Below are 20753 nucleotides of genomic sequence, written 5' to 3' on the forward strand. Positions count from 1 at the left end.
TTCAGTGCTCATGCCATCTGGGAGACAGATAAAGGGAGAGGGTGGCTGAGAATGTATATTCCTAACAGGTTCCCAGGTGATACTGCTGCTGCTGGCCTAGGGGCCACACTGGCCTGTAAGATGCCTCCTCCCAGAGCAGTCTTGAATGCAGGGTAAGAGAGGACTGCTGACCTTGCAGGACAGAGGTTGACAGTGAATCTCAAGACTGAGAGGAAGGCTCCCCAAGGTCTGCATCCTAACCCCAGGCAAAACCTCCTGACAACCTGGAGAGTAGAAAGGCTCTGAGCCTCAACCAGCAGTCTTGGTCTCACTAAATCTTGTGATCTTTTTAAAATCACACTTTTTGATTCCCTCCTTGTGTTCCAGGTACTTTAAATACCTCACTTCTACTCCTTATTCTAACCATGCAAGGAGAAATTCTTGAAGCCAGTGGAGGCGGGCCTTGAACCAGACCTAATTCTAAAACCCAGGCTCTTAATCTCTAAGAGAAGCTCTTAACTTCTGCCTTCAGAAACTAAAACAGAATAGCTAGTTTGTGCATCCTGTCTCTCCCCCACTTACCCCAGGTGGATTTTAATTACAGGCAAAGAGGGCTCGAGTGATGAGAATGATGTGTGCTAGAGAGAAGGAAAGATTCTCAGAAAGCAAAAGACTGCCAAAGGTGAGTCAACTTAGTTGCAAACTTCGCCTTCTTAGGGGCAAGGAGCTAGGCCAAAGCTTGCTTCTAGCTCTAGGATTCTAGGAGATAACTATGTTTAAAGGGAGTTATTTTCTAAATTAAGAAACTCAAGAGCTCCTTGACTGCTAGTCTTCGCAGCTGGAGGAAAACCTGTCCTTCCTGGACTAGAAGGCAAGAAAAAAACAAGCCCTCTAAAAAAAGACAGCAGACCCGTCCAGGCCAGCCACACAAGTGGGGCTCGTACGTGTCTGACTGGCGAGACTCCATGTAAAGCTGCTGTGCCGTGATGGAAGAGGGAGAGCCCAGCTCCTTCTCTTTGACCTCTGCATTTCATGTCTTCCTCAGGCCAGTGCCTCCAGCCCTGAATTATGAGTTCACGGTCACGGCCGGGCCTTGCCCGTTCTGTTCACTGTGGCTATTCCCAGCCACAACTCTAGCTGTTGGCACATAAGGGTGACAGATGTCACATGAACCCACACATTCCCATCACGACTGTGACATCCACTGGGACTCTGCCAGCTGCCAGGAGTCCTCGAGCTATACCCTAGGTGGTGAGGGCCCTGATTGAAGCTGGAGAACTACAGTAAAATCAAGAGGCTAGGAAAGTCACTTCTTAAAACTTATTTTAATATCCTCCCCACCCCCCAAATTGGGAAAGGCCAAAACAGTCTGGCTGGGTTTAATTACAAATTAATACACATTTTTTTGGGGGGGGGGGTCATTGTTTAAAGGAAATCAACATTGTGGCAATAAGGGATTATCCTTGGAAAAAGTGAAACCCATATTAACAAAATATGTCATGGAAGAACTCCACTTAGTGATTTCACTGGCTACTTACAAGTCTAGAAAAGGTCACCATTCTGCCTGTTCCCTGGGGCTTATCCATGCAGTGGAAAGAGGCTGTGCCCAGACTCAACCAAGCCCAGACAGTTCCAGCCAAGCCCTAGACCCAGGAAGAGCAGGAAGAGAGGGCATCCCTTCTTCAGGAAGAGGGCAGAAAAGATAAATCACCAAATACCGTCCTACACCTTGGCTCATAAGAACCTGGGGGAAAGGAGACAGGAAATTAGAGGGAAGGCTTAAAGATGCAGCATTCCTTCAACATGAAGAAAGTTAGAAATTAAACAAAACACAATTCTTCAAGATCACTGAATGGGAGAGAAGAAAAGAGGAACAGAACTTCATTGCCTTGAGTAAGTTTAAACATGGTCTCAACTCATCCATCTCTTCACCTATGTAGGCACCATCCTTACAGTGTTGTGCTCAACCTTTGAGACCCCGTGGGTACTATGCTTAGCAGCTTGAAAGTAATGGTTAAAGAAGAAAAAGATACTATACACACATGTGTGTAAATATATATATTGCAGTAAGATTGCTGTGGAAAGCTGGGGGGTGCAAGCACTCAGGGGCTGACTTCCTTCCCTTCAGAGTTCCACAGGACAACACCTGCCCACGAGCCTCTCTCTAATCTGGAACACTCCATCCTCCCTTAAGATCGCCTGACACTGGGAATGGGGCAGATCCATAAAGGTCCTGGAGAATGTGTCACTCCTGGCATTTCTCACATGTAAAAGAAATACTACTTGTGAGTCATCTGAGTGCTCTCTACCCTTCCTGACTGCCGCCACCCCGCCCCCCCAGCCTGCCCCTTGCCCAGGAAACTCACATGCCTGAGTACTGCTTCTTTAAATATTTCTGGCTGAGCCCTCTTGCCACATATGTCAGTAACATTCCAAGCTGGCTACCACATGTTCAGACTCTGGCCTCCTTCCCCACTCTACTGTCGAGTTTCAAGGGCATGGGGGGGGGGCCACGCAGCTCCCATTTCAGCTCCATCTTCAGCTGATCATCCATCTCAGAAACAACCACATTAAAAAAAAAAAGAAAGTTCCAAAAGAATGTTCATATTTGAAATACCTATTTCCTTTGAGATTATTTTTTAACTTCACTCAATGAATCTATTAAAGTGAGTTAGACAAAGTGTGTGTGTGTCACACACAGACACGCACACCAGCACACACCCACATAATTCAGGTGGCTGGAGGTTGTTTCCTGTCAAAAGATCTAACAGAGGAAAGCTTATGCACTGATCAAGTTTTAATGTCATCGTTAACAAGAAGTGCACACCGTTCAGCAAGTGCACGGGGTCTGTGGGTGGGAACTCCTGCTCCTTGGAGCACTGGCTCCCCAGCCTGTGTTCTGTCTACCCTTGGAATAGTTTCAATGGTTACTACATTCAGAGAATCCAAGAGGACTGCATGGACAGATGAACCTTTATTTAAAAAAATAGCACTTCAAATAAATTAAAAGGGACAACCGTCAAGTGTTCAAATTGTGAAGAAATAGTTGAAAACCTAGAGAGACTCCAAGCTGCAGAGTTCTAACCTCATTCTTTGTCCAATGGCAAAACCCCACACATCTCAGTACTCCCACTCAATTTTTTCCCTACTGAGATGAGGGAAGCAATTGCAAACAGGAGACCAGACGGAGGAGAAAGCTGCATCTGATTGGAATGAACATTGCCACGTACTTGTTAATACGGGTTTCACTTTATGACCAAATGTATTCTTTCAAAAATAAAAAAGGGGGGAGGGAAGCTGCATGTTTTTAAAAATTGAAATTATTTAGGGATAAAACACTAACTCTAGTGCCTTTAACGGGCAATAGCAACTTTTTTCCTCCGAAGTCAAACACCATCCCCAGCCGAGCCTTTGTGCTACAAGCTTTTCAGGAGATGTTACCTAAACTTTATTAAAAGAAAAGAACAAGTTTAAATATAGACACTGGACTAGCCCAGTCTGTATTTTCAAGTCCACATTCTTCATCTGAAGCACTGCATCAGGGACCCACCCTGAGTCTGCATGTTTTCAAGTTCACAGTACATGGAACCAGTTTTTCTTTTTAATTTTTTCCTCACTCAGAGCAGCCACACGCAGTGGCCGTTGACGCCGGAACCTTGGGCGGGGCCTTTTCCTACGAGGCCTGGCCAGAGTTGCCCGAGGTTTCTCCTCAATGAGAATCGATGCTGTCATGCTCTATGGATGGGAAAAAAGCAAGAAAATAAAAGCACCTGGTACAGGTTTCATGAGATCCATTTGGATTCGCTATGTTCCAAACCCGCTGCTGAACGCCATTTGTCCACTCTGTGTGTCGAACAGTCTGTGGCTGGGAGTGGGTCTCAATTCGAAGAACTGTTATTGGACGCCCCCGAGGTTGACGCGATAGCAGCTCCAGCAGGGCTACTCGTGGAGACCGACTTTCGGATGTGAGGAAGCAAGTAGGGGTCACAGGCCAGCTGCTGGACGTCGATGCGGTCCTCCTTTCGGTAGGCCAAGCATCGTCGAATAAACGCCTGAAAGGAAAGTTTCTTGAAGAAGCCTGAAGCAGGTAATCTTGGCACCCTAAGAGGGAACCCAGGAGGTTCTGTAGCAGCTGCCAGGGCCCAGAGCAAAAGTCTCCTAAAGAGAAGGGGCTTAGGGCCTGGCTCGGAAACCACCAGGCGGACCCAGAAGAGACGTGCCAGATGCTGCGCTGCTCGGTGGCCACTGACTTCTCCAGCACAGACGCCCGAGCCACTCCCGAGGGGGAGCGGGGCATGACCTCTACAGATCTCTGTCCCCAGAGCGCCAAGAGCAGAAGAAAAAACCTCTCTCTGCCTTGGCTGGAGTGCATGGGCACAGCCTCACTTCACAGCTCTGCACCTGGTCTCACGTGAACTTCCTGAGGAAGTGAACACTGCAGGGACAAACGATCACCGCAGGAAAGGTGAGAGACACTAACCCTGCCACGCGCCAGGCGCTGCCAAGTGCTTTCTCGGTGTATCTCATTCTCCCCTGAAAAGTCGTTAAGCAAATGAGCAGGCACACATCTAAGTGAAGGAAAGTCTGACCAGGGCTTGTCTCCCCCAAGAGTTCTGCAAACATACAAGCTTACTGTGAGTGGGGTTTGATTTGGATTCCTAATTTACTACCAACATGGACGTTTCCTTTCTGCTGGGTATGAAGAGCTACATAGCCTCAGTTTCTACAATTATTTTTTGTTTACTTATGGTTATACTTGGTCTTCATTGCTGTGCAAGGGCTTTCTTTAGTTGAAGCGAGCAGGGATTACTCTCCAGTTGTGGTGCCCAGGCTTCTTCTCGCGGCAGAGGCCTCTCTCGTTGCAGAGCACAGGCTCTAGGTACATGAGCTCAGAAGCTGTGACACACAGGCTCAGCTGCCTCACAGCACGTAGGATCTTCCCGGACCAGGGACTGAACCCGTGTCCCCTGCATTGGCAGAGGCCCTTACATACATTATCTGTCCTTTCCTATTTTTTAACCAGACAGCTCTATTTAATAAAACCATAAATAAAATTATTTAAACAGCTGAATCAGTTTTTTTATTTCTAAAACAGTATCATCCAAAGTCTATACTTTGCATTAGGGTGACAATGATGCCTGGATGTAGGTCCATTGATTGTAACGGATGTACCATTCTGGGGCAGGTTGCTGACATTCTGGTGGAGGAGGCTGTGCGCTGGGGGAGTGTGCCAGGGCAAGGGGAGGGGGGTTGCAGCAGCAAGGAGTATATGGAAATGTTTACTTTCCACTCAGTTTTGCTGTGAGTCTAAAACTGCTCTAAAAAGTAAAGTCTACTTTAATGTATCTAAAAACATAAAATGAACTACTGATTTTCTATTTTTCCGTGTTTAATTGATAAAATTCCTGGTTTTTCAAAAGCAAAGACATCTATAGGCAGTTGCTTTATTAAAACATCTAGAAGATAACAAACTCATAGAAATGAACATAGTGGTCCTTGACCTTTAAAAATGAAGATTCCTTAGTGAGATATCTGGAGCTGGAAGGTTTTCTTGGCTTGGATACCAACTCAAATATACTCCTTTTGCCTTGAATCTTCCCTCTACACAGCTGCCAGGGTAGGCTTTTGAAAGAGCAATCAGATTACATGGCTGGCCAGACGAAAACCTTCAACTGCCTCCCATAAGCTTAAGTCCATCCTGCTGCCTCTCTCCGCTCTCCTCTGCTCTGCCTGCTCTGGGGACTAGCTAAGCTCACACTCACATCTGAGCTTCATTCTCTTCTCTCTGTTCAGAATATTCTCGCAAATCTACACATGGCTCCCACCTTCACATCCGTCAAGATTGTTGAAAAAAGTCACTTCATCATGGAGACCTTGTCTCTACCATGACATTAGAAAAGGAGGTTCCCACCTCTCCCTTCCCATTAGCCTGAGTTCTTTTCTTTATAATGTTTATCGCCATCTGAAAGGTATTCATTTTTAGCTACTGTTTATCTCACCTAGTAAGACACACACTTTATCGGGGCAGAGACCTTGTCTACAGAGTTCACTGCTACACAGTCACAGCCCTCTTCACTACCCAGAACAGTGTCCAGTACTTCCACTTGTGGTTAGTCGCTCAGTCATGTCCAACTCTTCGTGACCCCATGGACTGTGGCCCGCCAGGCTCCTCTGTCCATGGAATTTTCCAGGCAAGAATACTGGAATGGGTTACCATTTCCTACTCCAGGGAATCTTCCCCACTCAGGGACTGAACCCACATCTCCCTCTTCTCCTGCATTGGCAGGCAGATTCTTTACCACTGTGACACCTGGGAAGTTGTCTAATACTAGGTACCTAATAAATATTTGTTGTGGGAAGAGACAGGGGGAAGAAGATAGAGGTTGGAGAAATTACCCAGAGAAATAATAGAGAAAGCAAAGCAGACATTTCTGCTGGCCAATGGGTCAAAACTTACCTTTGCTTCAGGTGTTACTACTGGCTTTGGCGGGAACTGCACTTCAGTAGCTTTGAGGATAGTATTTTCTTGTAGAATGTCTTGCTGGGACTGATTATGGCCAAAAGGCTATCATATAAAAAAACAAACAAAGGTAGGCCTCTGGTTAAAATTAAAGAGAACACAATTCAAAAGCAAAGAGAAGGGAAAGGTAAACATATATTTCCACAAGAATTGCTGGAAGGAACTTTAGAGATGATCTCCTCTAATTCTCTCATTTTATAGATAAAGGATGGAAAGGTATGGATTTGAAGTAACTTGCTTTTGAAGTAATTTGCTCAAGTTCCAACATCTAGGTTAATGCAGAGCTGGGACCAGAAGTAGCATCTGCTATAGCACAGTGCCTCTGCTAAGCTTTGCTTACAGCAAAGGTAAGGAAGATTCAGAATGGGAACCAGCAACCTCTTTGGCCCAAAGTGATAATATGTATGTGTGCCATGGACGGACCCAAGACGCAGATAAAAAGATGGGAAGGAAGTGAAAGAGGAGAGGGGTCAGGACATAGTGGGGGAGAAAGAAAAAAAGAGCTGGGGCTACTCACTATTTTCTAATAAACTCCTAAGAAAGAAGTTCACACCTAGTGTCATCTCTGTAGTGTTTCTACTGAGATCACAATTCTTGCTAGATAACCTCTGCCACCATTATCAGCAGCACTTCCACAATATCAGAGTATAAATAATAATTAACCCCATTAGTTCTGAATAGTTTCTGAATGTTAGATAGGTACGATAAATAAACAAAGACCAAAGCAAAGTTAAAGACTAAGCTGAGATATGAATTAAGAGTTTGGTCTGGGGATTGTAATCAAAGTATTAGGAATCTGAGTTGCCGAACTCCCAAATGGTTTATACCCACAGCCCAATGGGGAATGTTGAAACATACAAATGCACTGGTAGCAGAAACAGGAATATAAATATACAAATGGATCCCAGTATATACAAGATATTATGCTCACAAGGAGAACATAAATGTGGAAATTCATTATGTGTAGTTTACTACCTAGCTTTTCACTTATTCAAATAATATATTACCTTTATTAGAAGTGACAGAAAATAAGTACTTTCTGGCACCAGTTCCCCAGTATAGGAATCCAATCATACTTTATGCTAATGGGGTGGCTGGGAATAAGGAGCCTTGCAGGTATTTCAAGTTTCAGTTCTTGTGACCCTTAAGAATGGCTCTCGGGAACAGCATCGAAACACGTATATTATCTAGGGTGAAACAGATCACCAGCCCAGGCTGGATGCATGAGACAAGTGCTCGGGCCTGGTGCACTGGGAAGACCCAGAGGAATCGGGTGGAGAGGGAAGTGGGAGGGGGGATCGGGATGGGAATACATGTAACTCCATGGCTGATTCATGTCAATGTATGACAAAACCCACTGCAATGTTGTGAAGTAATTAGCCTCCAACTAATAAAAATAAATGAAAAAAAAAAAAAAAAGAATGGCTCTCGGAAGATTGTGTTGTGGTGTGTGTGTGTGTGTGTGTGTGTGTGTGTGTGTGTGTGTGTGTGTGTGTGTGTGTGTGTGTGTGTGTGTGTGTGTGTGTGTGTGTGTGTATATACATATAAAATACTTATTTATTTGGCTGCATTGGGATTCACAACTTGCGGTATATGGGCTCTCTTGTTGTGGTGCATGGGCTCTTTAGATCTAATTGTGAACGACAAAAAAAGGATGTCTTCAACAGCCCAGCAGAATTCATTAGATGCCCTGGAACTGAAAATTTCTGCTTATATGCATAAAGCTTCTATCATTAAGTCTGTATTTTCTTCAAACCACAACTTTCAGGATTCCATTCTATATAACCCAGCGATTAATTCCAAGGGAATAATCTACACAGCGCCACTGTGTACAGCACCACCAGGACAGCAGCCGCCACGTCCAGCCGTCTTCATTACCTTCCTTCCATAGAGACACTGGTAGAAGATCACACCCACTGACCAGACGTCAACTTTATTTGAGATCTTTGGTGGTTCCTTCCCAACCACAAAACACTCTGGTGGTAAATACCTGGAGAAAAGGGAAATAAAAATTCTTAGAAAAACAACTGTATAAATCTAAGACATGTACAAAAAGGCAAACTAAAGACTTTGATGAAAATAAAAATATCTGAATCTTAACATCTGAAAGCCAACTTACACCCAGTTGATAAAAGACACTCTAAGTTAAGGAGGTGGTCATGTCCCATTTCTTATTTACTCAGAGAGGTAAAGATTCTCCCTAGTTCCTACTTTACCCACCCCAGCATCCTTTTCCAGGGCTGTGCCTAGTGTAAAATGTCATTCAGCAAATGTTTAAAAGGAGGGGGGGAACACAGAAGTGCATTTCCTTTTATGATAGCTGTAGCAACAAACATTAAAATACAAGTGGTGTGATTTCCTTTCATGCTGACAGAAGAAGAAACAGTCTCTAAAATAAATAACTGTTAAAAATCCAAACGAATTCAGGATCCAGTATAAATCTCTGAGGGGAGTGGCTATTAAGTGTCTTCTTAAGGTAGTCTCTTCTGGAAATGTAGACTGACCACAATTAAAATCAATGGTGACATTAAAGTTCAAATTATGAAGGGACATTTTATATTTCCTACTTTAAGGGTGATCAGGGGCTTATGGAAGACTAACAAATAGTGCCTAAAAGCCAAATAAACTTCTAGCTGTTGGCCCAACTCAATCCTCATCTTAATTCCTTCCCTCCCCACCCACTCCTGACCTCTAAAAAGACTAGCTGGACAGCCAACCACACCAAATTGTATGGTGTGGAAGGTAAGTGCCTCTTAGCATTTAGGAAACCAAATAATATGCCTCTCTTCACTGCCTGGAGTCTTTGCCATGGCACAGCTGGAAGGCAGAATTCTGAAGATAACAGATCGACCTCTGCAGATTTCATGCTGGCAAAATCAATTTTGTGAAAAACTATTTTAAACCCTGCTGTGCTTCTGGTGTAAAAACCTAAATGTATAGCTGAAAGGGGATCAGAAGAGCTGAGAGGCAGAAAATGTTCAGATGATGGGCTTTTTTAAGAAGTTTAGTTTTATGTTATTTATTTTTAATAGTCATTTTAAAATTATTAAGACCACTGACCTAGACTATTATTTCACAATGAAAGCATCTAGCCAAAACACACAGTGAAAAATGAAAATACAGACAGAAAACTCACAAGGGGAGTATGGGGAGAGAAAGGTAAAGAAATAAAAATATAGATGAAAGAATCTATAAAAAGAACAGCTCATCCAAATGCCACTAAAACCTCCCTGAATCCCAGGTTTTCATGGCTCTTGATTCTTTAATATACATAATTTAAATATGAGCTTGGATAAGTAACAAGATCTTGATTCTAAAATGACCTTTTAATGTACTTATAACTTTTTTGTGGAAGTGGTGGGGAAGAAGTAAGTTCTTGTTTGTGGTGAGGAAAAATGGAGGTTGTTGGACTTATCCAAATGCAAAGTAATAATTTGGTCAAATAATGAGAATACAGAAGACACTGTCCCTTAATAGTGTTAAGTTTAGCATATCACTTTCTAGGTCTCAGTTTCCCCATCTGTAAATGAAGAAACAGACTAGTTCTTCACCCACATAATAAGCATTCTAAGTCCCTATCAAGGACTTTGGGAGGGAGAATAGAAAAGAGTTCTAAGATATTGCACTAAATTGTGTTTAAAAAACAAACATAATTGCATATGCCATCATGATAAAATCCTCGTGGAGAAGAATGATACTCAAGGCCTAGTCTAACGGGTTACTTGTTTAAAAGCAGTATTCCATGTAGAAGAATTCTAAAACAAACGAATGCTGCAAACGATCACTTAAAATTTGTTATGTCCTCACATTCTATCTGTATCTTTCTGGGACATAATATGAGGATGACACTGAGGATGGTGATTATAAACACCAATATGGAGAATTTTTACTTTTTAAACCTTCACAGAAACTCAAACAATTTAATTTTCTCAGTAGCTTCCTTTTCACCTTATTCTTACCATTAAAAAAAAAAAGTCTTCAAATATAATCTAAAGTAGAAAAACATCATAAAATGAACCCCCAAGTAAACATCATCCAGCTTCAGTAACTAGTCAACATGGCAAATCTTTGTTCATGTACACCCCTCTTAATCTCCCCCAAACAGATTCCTTTGAAGCAAGTCTCAAACATTACATACTTTTATGTAAATGCCAAACTGCTGAATTTTATAGCTTAGCAAATACAGCAACAGGCAGCAATGAAATAACTAATTTAAATGTGAAAAATCTTCACCTTTAAAAAAGAACAAGCTATCAAATGAAAAGCTCAAATCCAAGTTCTGGTGAATTTATAAAGCAGAGGTATAGACCTGCTTCCAGAATTTCCAACAGCAGATATTTTTGTATCATTTACTGACAGGAACCCACAAAAACCACCAAGTGAATAAACACTGTAAGTGTAGCTTCTATTTTAAACCTAGAATCTCAAAGTTTTAATTTAGGGACTGATTTTCACTATAGGTACCATCTCCACAAACAATAAAGAACAAGGGAAAGTTGAAATTGTATGTACACGGTGCTTTTAGCAGGATATGATCAATTCTTCAATGTGGTGGGGGTGATGAGAACAGGGCTGATGTCCCCCTCTTCTGTCTGCTTCCCATCAACACCCTCATTCCCAGACAGTCACTAACTGGCTAAGGGCTAGGGTCCTCCAGTCTCAAACATCAGTGATCTGGCCAACTGACCTTGGGATTTTAACTGCATGCATTTCCCCTCCCTTAATGCTACAAGAGGCTTCTCCACATTCAGAATCAAACATTCCAATGTGTGGCTTTGTGTTACGACCTCAGAAGTGAAAAGCAAGCTCTGTTAACACCTTTACAATCACAAAGTCAAATGCCTGAGCTGCAGGTATCTTGTATGGTGCTCAATGTCAAAAGGAGTACGAGACAGAGTAAGACAGGGCACAGAACAAGCAGGCAGAGCCAGCTGGGTAGAGTGGTTGGGGGTGGATAAATGAGGACAGATGGGAAGAAATGTGGCTCAAAACCTTTTGGAACATGGCTGCCAGAAATGGATACAATTCTTGGCAAACCATGCTCACTTTTTCCTGTTTAGATTTCAAGGGATGCTGTGCTTATTTTACATCCTAATCTTCATAACTCCTGGGTTCTTCAGTCCACCATCTTCAGGCAACTATAGAAAAAACTTCCTCATCCCATCAACTCAGGAAGAGAGAGACCTGCATTTGAAATTCTGAAAGGAAGTGAGGGCCATTCTTTACACACACATGAGTAACCTCATTCTCTATGTACTCGGTAGGGCCTACCTACAGAGCAAACACTCAACTCAAAACACCTGGTCATGCATAATCCCTCTCTCAATGGTTTTTAAGAATAAAAAGAAAAATTAAGACAAATTCATGTAAATACAAAGAGTCAAACCGCTGACAAGACAGCAAATATTTGGAGAGGAAAGTCTACTATGGTATACAGCATTTCTGCCTAAGCAGACAGAATGTAGTCTAATGAACAATCACCAACACTTCAGCATAATACAGTCACATCTCCAGCCAACTGGACAGATCTCTCAGATACCTACCAGTAAGTACCAGCACCTTGTGATGTTAGCTCCATGCCATCCACTGAATTGTAGCTATCATCATCCATTATCTTGGAAAGACCAAAATCTGTGATTTTTATCTCTCCACACGCTGTACCATTTACTAAAAGAATATTACCTAAAAAGATAAAAATCTTCATGAATAAAAAAGAGACTTACTAGGAAAAGCCAAGGTAATAATAACAGACAAGAAGAGGACAACTGGACTCCAACTCTTACACATAATAGCAAACATTTAAATCTCTGGAATAAAACAATCTGGGCTCTGGATGCTAGAGGAGAGTCATAAGTGTCTGGCTGCAAATTTCTCTTTTCCAAGAATCACCTGCTTAATGTGCCAAAACCAGCACTATGAGCAGTGGAAAAAAATAATTAACTAGCCAAAGTAAAATATCATTTGTATGGTTGGTAAAAAATAGTGGGAAACTTTCATCTGAACTTTCAGTAAGGATCTCTAAACCACCCTGTTTGGAATAGTAGTTTGGGGAGGGTGGTGTGGAATCAAAGAAAACAAACAGGGGAATCTAAGTTAGTACCACAGTGCCACCTACAGCTCCTGGGGCAGGAAAATGTAATAGATTCAGTAATAGAAAACCCAATCACACAGTAGCCATCTTTTAAAAAATCACTTCCTTGTAATGAATTTTTAGTCATTTATTTAGTCATTAAAGGGGCTTCCCTTGTGACTTAGCTGGTAAAGAATCTACCTGCAATAAGGGAGACCTGCGTTCGATTCCTGAGTTGGGAAGATCCCCTGGAGAAGGGAAAGGCTACCCCCTCCAGTATTCTGGCCTGAAGAATTCCATGGACTGTATAGTCCATGGGGTCGCAAAAGAGTCAGACACAACTGACTTTCACTTTCACTTTAGTCATTAAAGAATAGTGAGATTTAATATGTAGCTATTAGAAGAGGATGGCAAAGTTAACTGTCCCCACCAGGAGGTAAAGGGGGCTCTTCCCAACACCTAAGCTCAGCAGGATAGAGCTATCTAAAGAGCACACAGGCAGGCTTCTCAGCAAGAGCTGAGGATGACAACAGACAGAAGCCAAACCGTTCTCTCCCCTGCCAACAACAATCAAAGTTAGATAGTAACCATACAAAAAGATGGAAAACTGCTCAGAATTTAATGAAATGGGGGGCATACGTGGAAAATAATTTGCTAATGTGAGGGCACTTATCAAAGAGACTTGGGGTAGAAGGATTGCTGTCTAGTGTGAGTAATGGGAAAAACAAAACCAAGCTTGCCAGAGCAGTTCTTTCTTAACTGGACTGACATCATGAACTGCCCTGGCTCTAAAGACAAGGGCATTGTTTCTCCAGAGCACTGAATACAACCCAACCTCCTAAATCCCGTGCTGTGTGGCCAGGACTCTCTTATTCCCACACCTACCCAGGCAATTTAGAGTCAGATTTTATTAGGCCTTTTTGGCCCCCGCCAAATTCCCTAACTTTATAAAATTGAAAGTTACTTATAAGACCAAAGAAATACCACCAATACTGTCTCCTAAAAATTAGACATACCTGGTTTGAGGTCATAGTGTATGATAGGAGGTTTTATTTCATTTAAGTACTTTAAAGCATTCACAATCTGCATGATAATGGATCGGGCTTCTTTCTCCGACATTAATTTGTGCTGTTTCAGGTAGAAGTCCAGATCATTTCCCTCACAGTATTCTAGTACTGTACAAAACCTAAAGACAAATAAACCAACACTTGATCGTGGGATAAAAGCAAGCAGATTAAGTCTAACTAAACAAGCCCCAGTGAAACCATCAGGTAATTCAGGGGTCCCCAACCTCTGGGATCTAATGCTGATCTGAGGTGGAGCTGCTGTGATAAAAATAGAAATAAAGTGCATAATAAATGTAATGTGCTTGAATCATCCCAAAGTCATTTGAGATGTAATGACTGCCCCCACCCCCTGCCCTGTCTGTGGAAAAATTGTCTTCCACATACACGATCGGTCCCTGGATCCAAAAAGGTTGTGGACCACTGAGGTAGATAGCTTCTCACTTCCTTCTTCTTTGCTCTTTAAAATACTCTTCTATTCTTTATTCCGGACAAGGCAATGGCAACCCACTCCAGTACTCTTGCCTGGAAAATCCCAGGGACGGAGGAGCCTGGTAGGCTGCAGCCCATGGGGTCACGAAAAGTCGGACACAACTGAGCGACTTCACTTTCACTTTCCACTTTCATGCATTGGAGAAGGAAATGGCAACCCACTCCAGTATTCTTGCCTGGAGAATCCCAGGGACGGCAGAGCCTGGTGGGCTGCCGTCTATGGGGTCACACAGAGTTGGACACAACTGAAGCGACTTAGCAGCAGCAGCATTCTTTATTCAGTATTAGCAGTTTACAGGAAGTAAACTGCCAACTCTCTTAGTGAAGAATGTCTGCACCCTTCATGTTGGAACCTGCTCTGCTAAAGTTCACCCAGGGCACACTGCTTCTTGAATCAGACTTTAGGAATACTGACAGGAACTGTCATATATTTAAACTAGACACTTACTCTACAATCCACAGGATGCTCCATTTCTAAACAAGTACGTTATGATCAAATCCACAATCCTCACTGCAAACATTTTATATCACCCTGGGTGCTGACAGTAAAGAAGAATTGAGGGTTTGCCCAGGTCCCCAAGGCTGACTGAATACTACTGCTCCTAGCAGACTGCACATACTATGATTTTTGTTTGCTAAATACACAAGGTATAAAAGAGCTTTTTAAAGGACAGTATCTGTAGTTCTAACAAATGTATCATTATATAGTATGAGTTTTTTCTTTCACTTATACCAGTATGTCACACAGATCCAAATCTAAAACTACACAGCATTCATGGTATGAAGGGTCATGTGTCTGTCTTCCAAGGCAGTCATAAACTGAAGTAAGGCTTCCTGAGAGAGGAATACCTTTTAAACTATTCTAAGCTGTGACAATGTGGCTAAATCACTCAGGGTCTTGCTGGGAAATGAAAATTACTGGAGTATTTAAAACGGAGAGGCTTTAATTCAGAGAACTGATCACACAGATGACGGAAGAGCTGAGAAGACAAAGTGGCCAGTGAGCACCCTAGAAATCATCTAGAGCAGGAAGTCTGGCCACCCTAAGGCCAGAGGGTGGAGATGGTGCAATCAGAACCAGGGTCACCAAGGGAACCTGGGACCATCGGGGGAGGAGTCTCCACCCACCACCACTTCTGTCTCTCCACTGAATGAATCCCACTGAACACTGACAAAGGAGGCTGGTGAACACAGCCTACAAGGGCCAAACAATGGATCTAACAGCCTACAATGGATCAAACAGACGCAGGACTCACACTCAGGGCCTGTGGGCCACTGAAGACCTTCAGGCAGCAAAGCAACAAAATGTGGACACACACACAGTCCCAAGGGACCCCCAAACTGACCAACAGCTCATGCTTCTTACAAAACATAGCATGTCTCAACATGCTAGCATCCCATTTGAGAAAACAGGCCTAAAATGTATAGATTTCTCTGATCTGATATACTGAAATCTGAGGCATAGACTCTCAGGCTTAGTGAATTTATTTTGGACCCAATGCAAGCTGAAAATAAAATCTCATTTTTAATACTCAACTCTCGGAAAACTTTCTAAAACAATGATTTGACTTATTTTGGGGAAAAATTCACCATACACAACAGGAAGGACAAAGTAAACAGCGCGAGAGTGGCGCAAAGTCAACCCAGCGTCTCAGGTCAGTTAAGCATACGCAGCTCGGAACAGCAGGGAACCCAAGTCACTGCGCTTCCTTTTGAAATGGCTTTTGTGCTTATATCTGGGGGGTATGTGTGCCTTTCCTAGTATTCAAGGAACTTGTTGAAAGCAAAACAATAAAGCCACCCTGTGGAAACCTGCTTTTTAACTCACTGTTTTTCTGAATCCCACTCAACACCACACACAGCACTGTGCTGACTGCACTTGACTGGAAGGGGGAAATCCCTGAGTGGATGCTTCCAGAGGGGATTATGGTCTCCCTCTGGGGCCATTTCTAAATGTGGATGGGCTCTCGCACAGCAAGCTCTGAGACAGCTGCCATCTGGAAGAGGCCGAACACTCTGGGAGGTGGAAGGAAACCCCTGCGGGCCAGGCCTAAGCATGCTTTCCTGATTCAGTTCAGACTCCAACAGAGATGTTTCCAAATGCTGAACTATTTCTAAACTCCTGGATAAACCAAGAGACCGAGAGCTTACCTATACCAAGTAATGAAATACAATAATGCCTACGATTATTAAAGATCTCAGACAAGTCATGTAACTTCTCTGGTCCTCAACTCGCCACCTACAAAGTGAGAAGGCTGGACTGAAATCCCTATAAGCCTCTGAACCAACCTATATTTTCAGATGTAGCATTAGGCTCGGCCACATTTCATTCTAATTCTATGATGAAGTCATACTGCTAGAACTTCGAAAGGCCCATCAGTGTTCATCAGCCTCACTTGACTGTTGCTTGTCTGTGGTATGCCAGCACCAATTTGTACCAGTTTTTGAGAGCTGAGAGTTAAATTCTCAGAAATCCTGTGAGCTAGTTTTTAAGCCATTGGTAGGATAAATGGATAAACAAAAGGTAGTATTTCCAGACAGTAGAATATATTTAGTCATAAAACAGAAAGAAGTACTGATAAATGACACAAGAAGAACCTTAAAAGAACACCATGCTAAGTGACAGAAGCCAGCCACAAAAGTTTACACACTACCTGATCCATCCTATGAAAGTCCCAGAATAGCTGATCTATAGACACAAAAAGCAGATAGGTGGTTGCTTATAGCAGGAGTGGAGTGGAGGAAAAGGGAGATGATAGAATAAGGTACAGGATTTCTTTCTGAGGCAGAGAAAATGTTCAAAAACTGACTAGTCATGGCCGAAATATACCTATGAATACTGTGTACTTTTAAATGAGTGAACCGTATGTTATATAAACCTATCTCAACAAAGCTGCCCCCCTCTTTTAAAAAAACTGGACATGTTCAGAGTATTGTTCCACAGAAACTGGCAAACAGTACACATCAGCCCTATGCCTCTCTCCTCCATGCTGGTTGTTAAACACTGACCAGCACACAACTGCACCCATCCTGTGGCCAAGAAATGTATGTCTTGCTGGCCCCAATCTGAATTCAAATACAATCATTTGCCCAAAAATACATTTGGCCCCCTCAGGCAGTATTTTCTGGACCCAGATTTAAATTCCATTCCATGAGTCATCACGCTGCAAGAAAATAATATTCTCTGCTAAGCTAGAAACAGTATAGTACTTACGAGTCAGTGTCCAGTGAAAAGTAATCATACAGCTTAACTATTCTGGGATGATCCAGTTCTTTGTGAATCCGGTATTCCCTACATGCATGCCTGTGAACAAAAAGGAAATTAACATTTTGTATTTTGGCCTGTCTTTCGGAACTTTTCCAGGATCCTCCTAATTTACTCTCACACTTCTCCACTGTTCCTGCACATTCACTCCATTCAAGTCCATTTAGTCCTCTAGTCTTTCTTCACCCTGTTTTCTCCACAGGTCTCTGCCAAGCTGTTGGAAAAACAGCAGGCACTAACTTTTATCCTTTGCAAGTTCATTCTGTGATAACCTTACCTCTTTTATATTGATACCCAAACAGCAGAGGTTTAAAAATGATAAAGACAGCACTTTTTTTTCTTTTCTCTGAAGCTGATACTTTCTGTCTACAAATGTTTATACCCTGGGGTTCCATCACAGGGATCAATTTTGGCATGCAAACTCACTGAGTAAAAGGACCGCTGGTAAAACAAGGCAATTACAAATGCACTGGATTTGTTTTTCAATCCCCTTTACAAAAAAGAATTTAAAGGACTATTAGCATTACTTTCTAAGAAAATGCTAATTTGATAAAAAGTTTGAAACTATGGGAACCTTAGTTTTCTTAGAATAAGAGATTTTTTTCATACATATGTTTTTTTTCTTTAGTAAGACAGGAAGAAAAATGTACTATATAATCTGATGTATTCATATACTGAATTTTATTTATTTATTTATTTATTTATTGACAGTCAAGTTTAAATTTAATGACTTTGGTATTAACTACACACATACTAGTAAGTGCTAAGACTTAAAATCTTCCGGTTCAGTTGTGACTCCAGACAGGATCCAGAGAAGAGTTCTAAAAATCTCTTCTCTGGGTTTTATGGAGACTTTCTTTACCCTCCTGTGTTAGCCTCTTATGGCACTGCGTCAGCCTTAAAGGGGCACTGGAAAGGGTGCATATACTGAATTTTAAAGAATAAAATGTGGTTCTTACTTAATAAGAGTAATAGGATATTATTATATATATATTTTAGGATATTATATTTTAAGTAATCTAGCACCATTTAGTTTGGGGCATTTTGTTCTAAGAGTCAAAAAATTAAAACATTCCATAGTATGATAAAATAAAGTCCCCCAAAAGTAATGTTTTCTGAAATGTATTCTAGCATGTCAAAGATATATAAAGTACTCAATCAAAGAAAAACTGAGGAACAACTAGGGGAAGAGGGAGGGGAAGAATAGGAATCTAAAAGTGATTAAATGTTCTTCCCCAAAGAAAACGCTGTTTGATTAGGTTTATTTTTCAAGTGGCCATTTTGGGCAGTTTTGCTTCTTCTGATGCTTTATTTCATCAGCATTTTTTTTTTTAATTTTTAAAGAATTTTTGGCTGCACTGAGTCTTTGTTGCTGTGCACAGGCTCTCTCTAGCTGTGGTGAGTGGGGGCTACTCTCTAGTTGCGGTGGCTTCTCTTGTTGCAGAACATGGACTCTAGAACGTGGGTTTAGTAGTTTTGATGCACAGGCTTATTAGCTGCCCTGCGGCATGTGGAATCTTCCAGGACCAGGGATCAAACCCATGTCCCCTGCATTAGCAGGCAGATTCCTAACCACTGGACCACCAGGGAAGTCCTCATCAGTATCTTTATGTCTTTCTGAAAAAAAAAAAAACAAACTTGTCAGCACTGAGTCGGAGCAGCACCACGCTTCCAATGGAGGGTAAGCAGGTTTGATCCCTGGTGGGGAACTAAGATCCCACATGCCTCACAGCATGTACCAAAAAAAAAAAAAAAACAAATCATGTAATTGCTCATTTCATTTGGTAAAATAAAGGTGGTACTGTTTCTAAAAAAACAAGTTCAGAAACCTATGATCTAAACAGATTACTGTTAAGTCATTTCTTATTCTCACACACTAGAAATCTATCGTTCTCTGCCCTTTTAACTTTATGATTTTGTGCATTTCAAAGTAGAGACCAATTTCTCCATGGAGGTTATAAAAAACTGAGGAAAATAAAGGAAGAAAAAATTATAAATTAAAGAGTGTCACAAGTCCTTGCCAACTAAGGAAACTTTCTGTGTGTCACGAAAAGAACCCCCTCAACATCACGTCGGGCTCTAAGGCCATTTGCTACAGTTCACCAGGCAAGGCAGAGGTTCTCCTTATATTCTTACATCCTTCATATGTTCAAATTTCGACTAAACATCCAAGGGACTAATGCCCTATAAATAAGGAAACAAGTAAGAAACTGATCCACTTAGTCTTCTACTGTCTTATAAGTAGATATATATTTAGACTTTCAGTAATTATATCCTAGAAAATTAGAAAAGAGTATCATACAAGAGTACAGATACAGTTATTGCTGTGGATAGCTTTATATGAAATTTTTCCTACCATAAATTTCTTAATATCTATTTTGAGAGGTTAAAGAAATCAAGTAATGCCTATTAATGCTTAATAACGCAAAAGTAAAACAGTCAGCTTACTTCTATCACTTTGCAGAGAAAGGAGAGGAACGGGGGTGCAAAATAGAACTCAAAAATAAACAATACAACAGCCTTTCATTTTCTTTGAATTTTTCTTTCTTTTTCACCCAAATACATGTTCTGATTCCAGATGGGGCTGGGAAGTCATCCCCATGAAGGAAAAAGCAAGCAGAAGATCTTACTATATGCAGGTAACAGTAGGATTTTCATATTTTATAATGTGACCACAACACTGAAATGTACTCCTTTTCAGTTTCACACTGAATTTTTGAAGCACTCTCTAAAATCTGTTCAGTGCCTGATATGTCTCCTTAATTTCAGTTCAAGGGGGTTAATGCCATATTGCTAATTCACTATTACTTATAGCCTAAAATTCCTCTGTATGATTTATTATCACTTAGCAAGCAAAATCTTTCCAAGAAAGGTAGAAGTGCTGTTAAGAATTTTCCCACAAGGATGAATGGAGGTCACAAAATATTTGCACCACCCGCCCCTCCACCAGTGTGTCTATCAACTGGGAAATGGCTCCTGCCCAGATGGCTCCACAGAAGGTGCTCAGGAGTCGTGACTCCTGCCGTGGTGAGGAAGCAAAGAATAGGAAGGCAGCACTGTGAGCTGGAGCTGAACCTCTAAGAACTCAGACACGAGACTACCCCCTTCACTTGCTCTGTGACTCCATCTGGCAGACAAATGGGAAAGGAGACCCCATCCACACCCACCAGGACTCAAACAGCTTGCCGAGTGCATCAAGGAGGTCCTGGTGTCTATCCCTCACTGCTTCAAAAGGCTACGGTGAGCACAACCCCCATGGGCAGTCACCACAGTCTTCGGCCCCTGAGTTCTCTTTAAACTCAGCCTGAACGCTGGACACAAAGACGAGGCAAAGTCTGTATAAATCTCTGCAGAGGAACTATC

General features: G+C 42.0%; 1 protein-coding gene and 1 non-coding gene across 7 annotated transcripts in view; both read right to left on the reverse strand.

Annotated features, from left to right (window-relative positions):
- Positions 1–1289: 1289 nt before the first annotated feature.
- Positions 1290–20753, reverse strand: part of TLK2 (tousled like kinase 2) — a 122429-nt gene continuing 102965 nt past the window's right edge. For all 6 annotated transcript variants that reach the window (XM_043465531.1, XM_043465496.1, XM_043465522.1 and 3 more), the window contains 6 exons: positions 17340–17429; positions 13586–13755; positions 12043–12181; positions 8378–8489; positions 6437–6544; positions 1290–4031 (listed from right to left, as the gene is read on the reverse strand). In XM_043465531.1, coding sequence (XP_043321466.1) covers positions 3858–4031; positions 6437–6544; positions 8378–8489; positions 12043–12181; positions 13586–13755; positions 17340–17429 — 793 coding nt within the window. In that variant the 3' untranslated portion in view covers positions 1290–3857. The remainder of the gene's footprint in view (positions 4032–6436; positions 6545–8377; positions 8490–12042; positions 12182–13585; positions 13756–17339; positions 17430–20753) is intronic.
- LOC122425650 lies at positions 18178–18300 on the reverse strand. Its single transcript, XR_006264944.1, has one exon. It is a non-coding gene; the product is annotated as a small nucleolar RNA SNORA26 (small nucleolar RNA).

The sequence above is a fragment of the Cervus canadensis genome, chromosome 1 (assembly GCF_019320065.1).
Source record: "Cervus canadensis isolate Bull #8, Minnesota chromosome 1, ASM1932006v1, whole genome shotgun sequence".
NCBI lineage: Eukaryota > Metazoa > Chordata > Mammalia > Artiodactyla > Cervidae > Cervus > Cervus canadensis.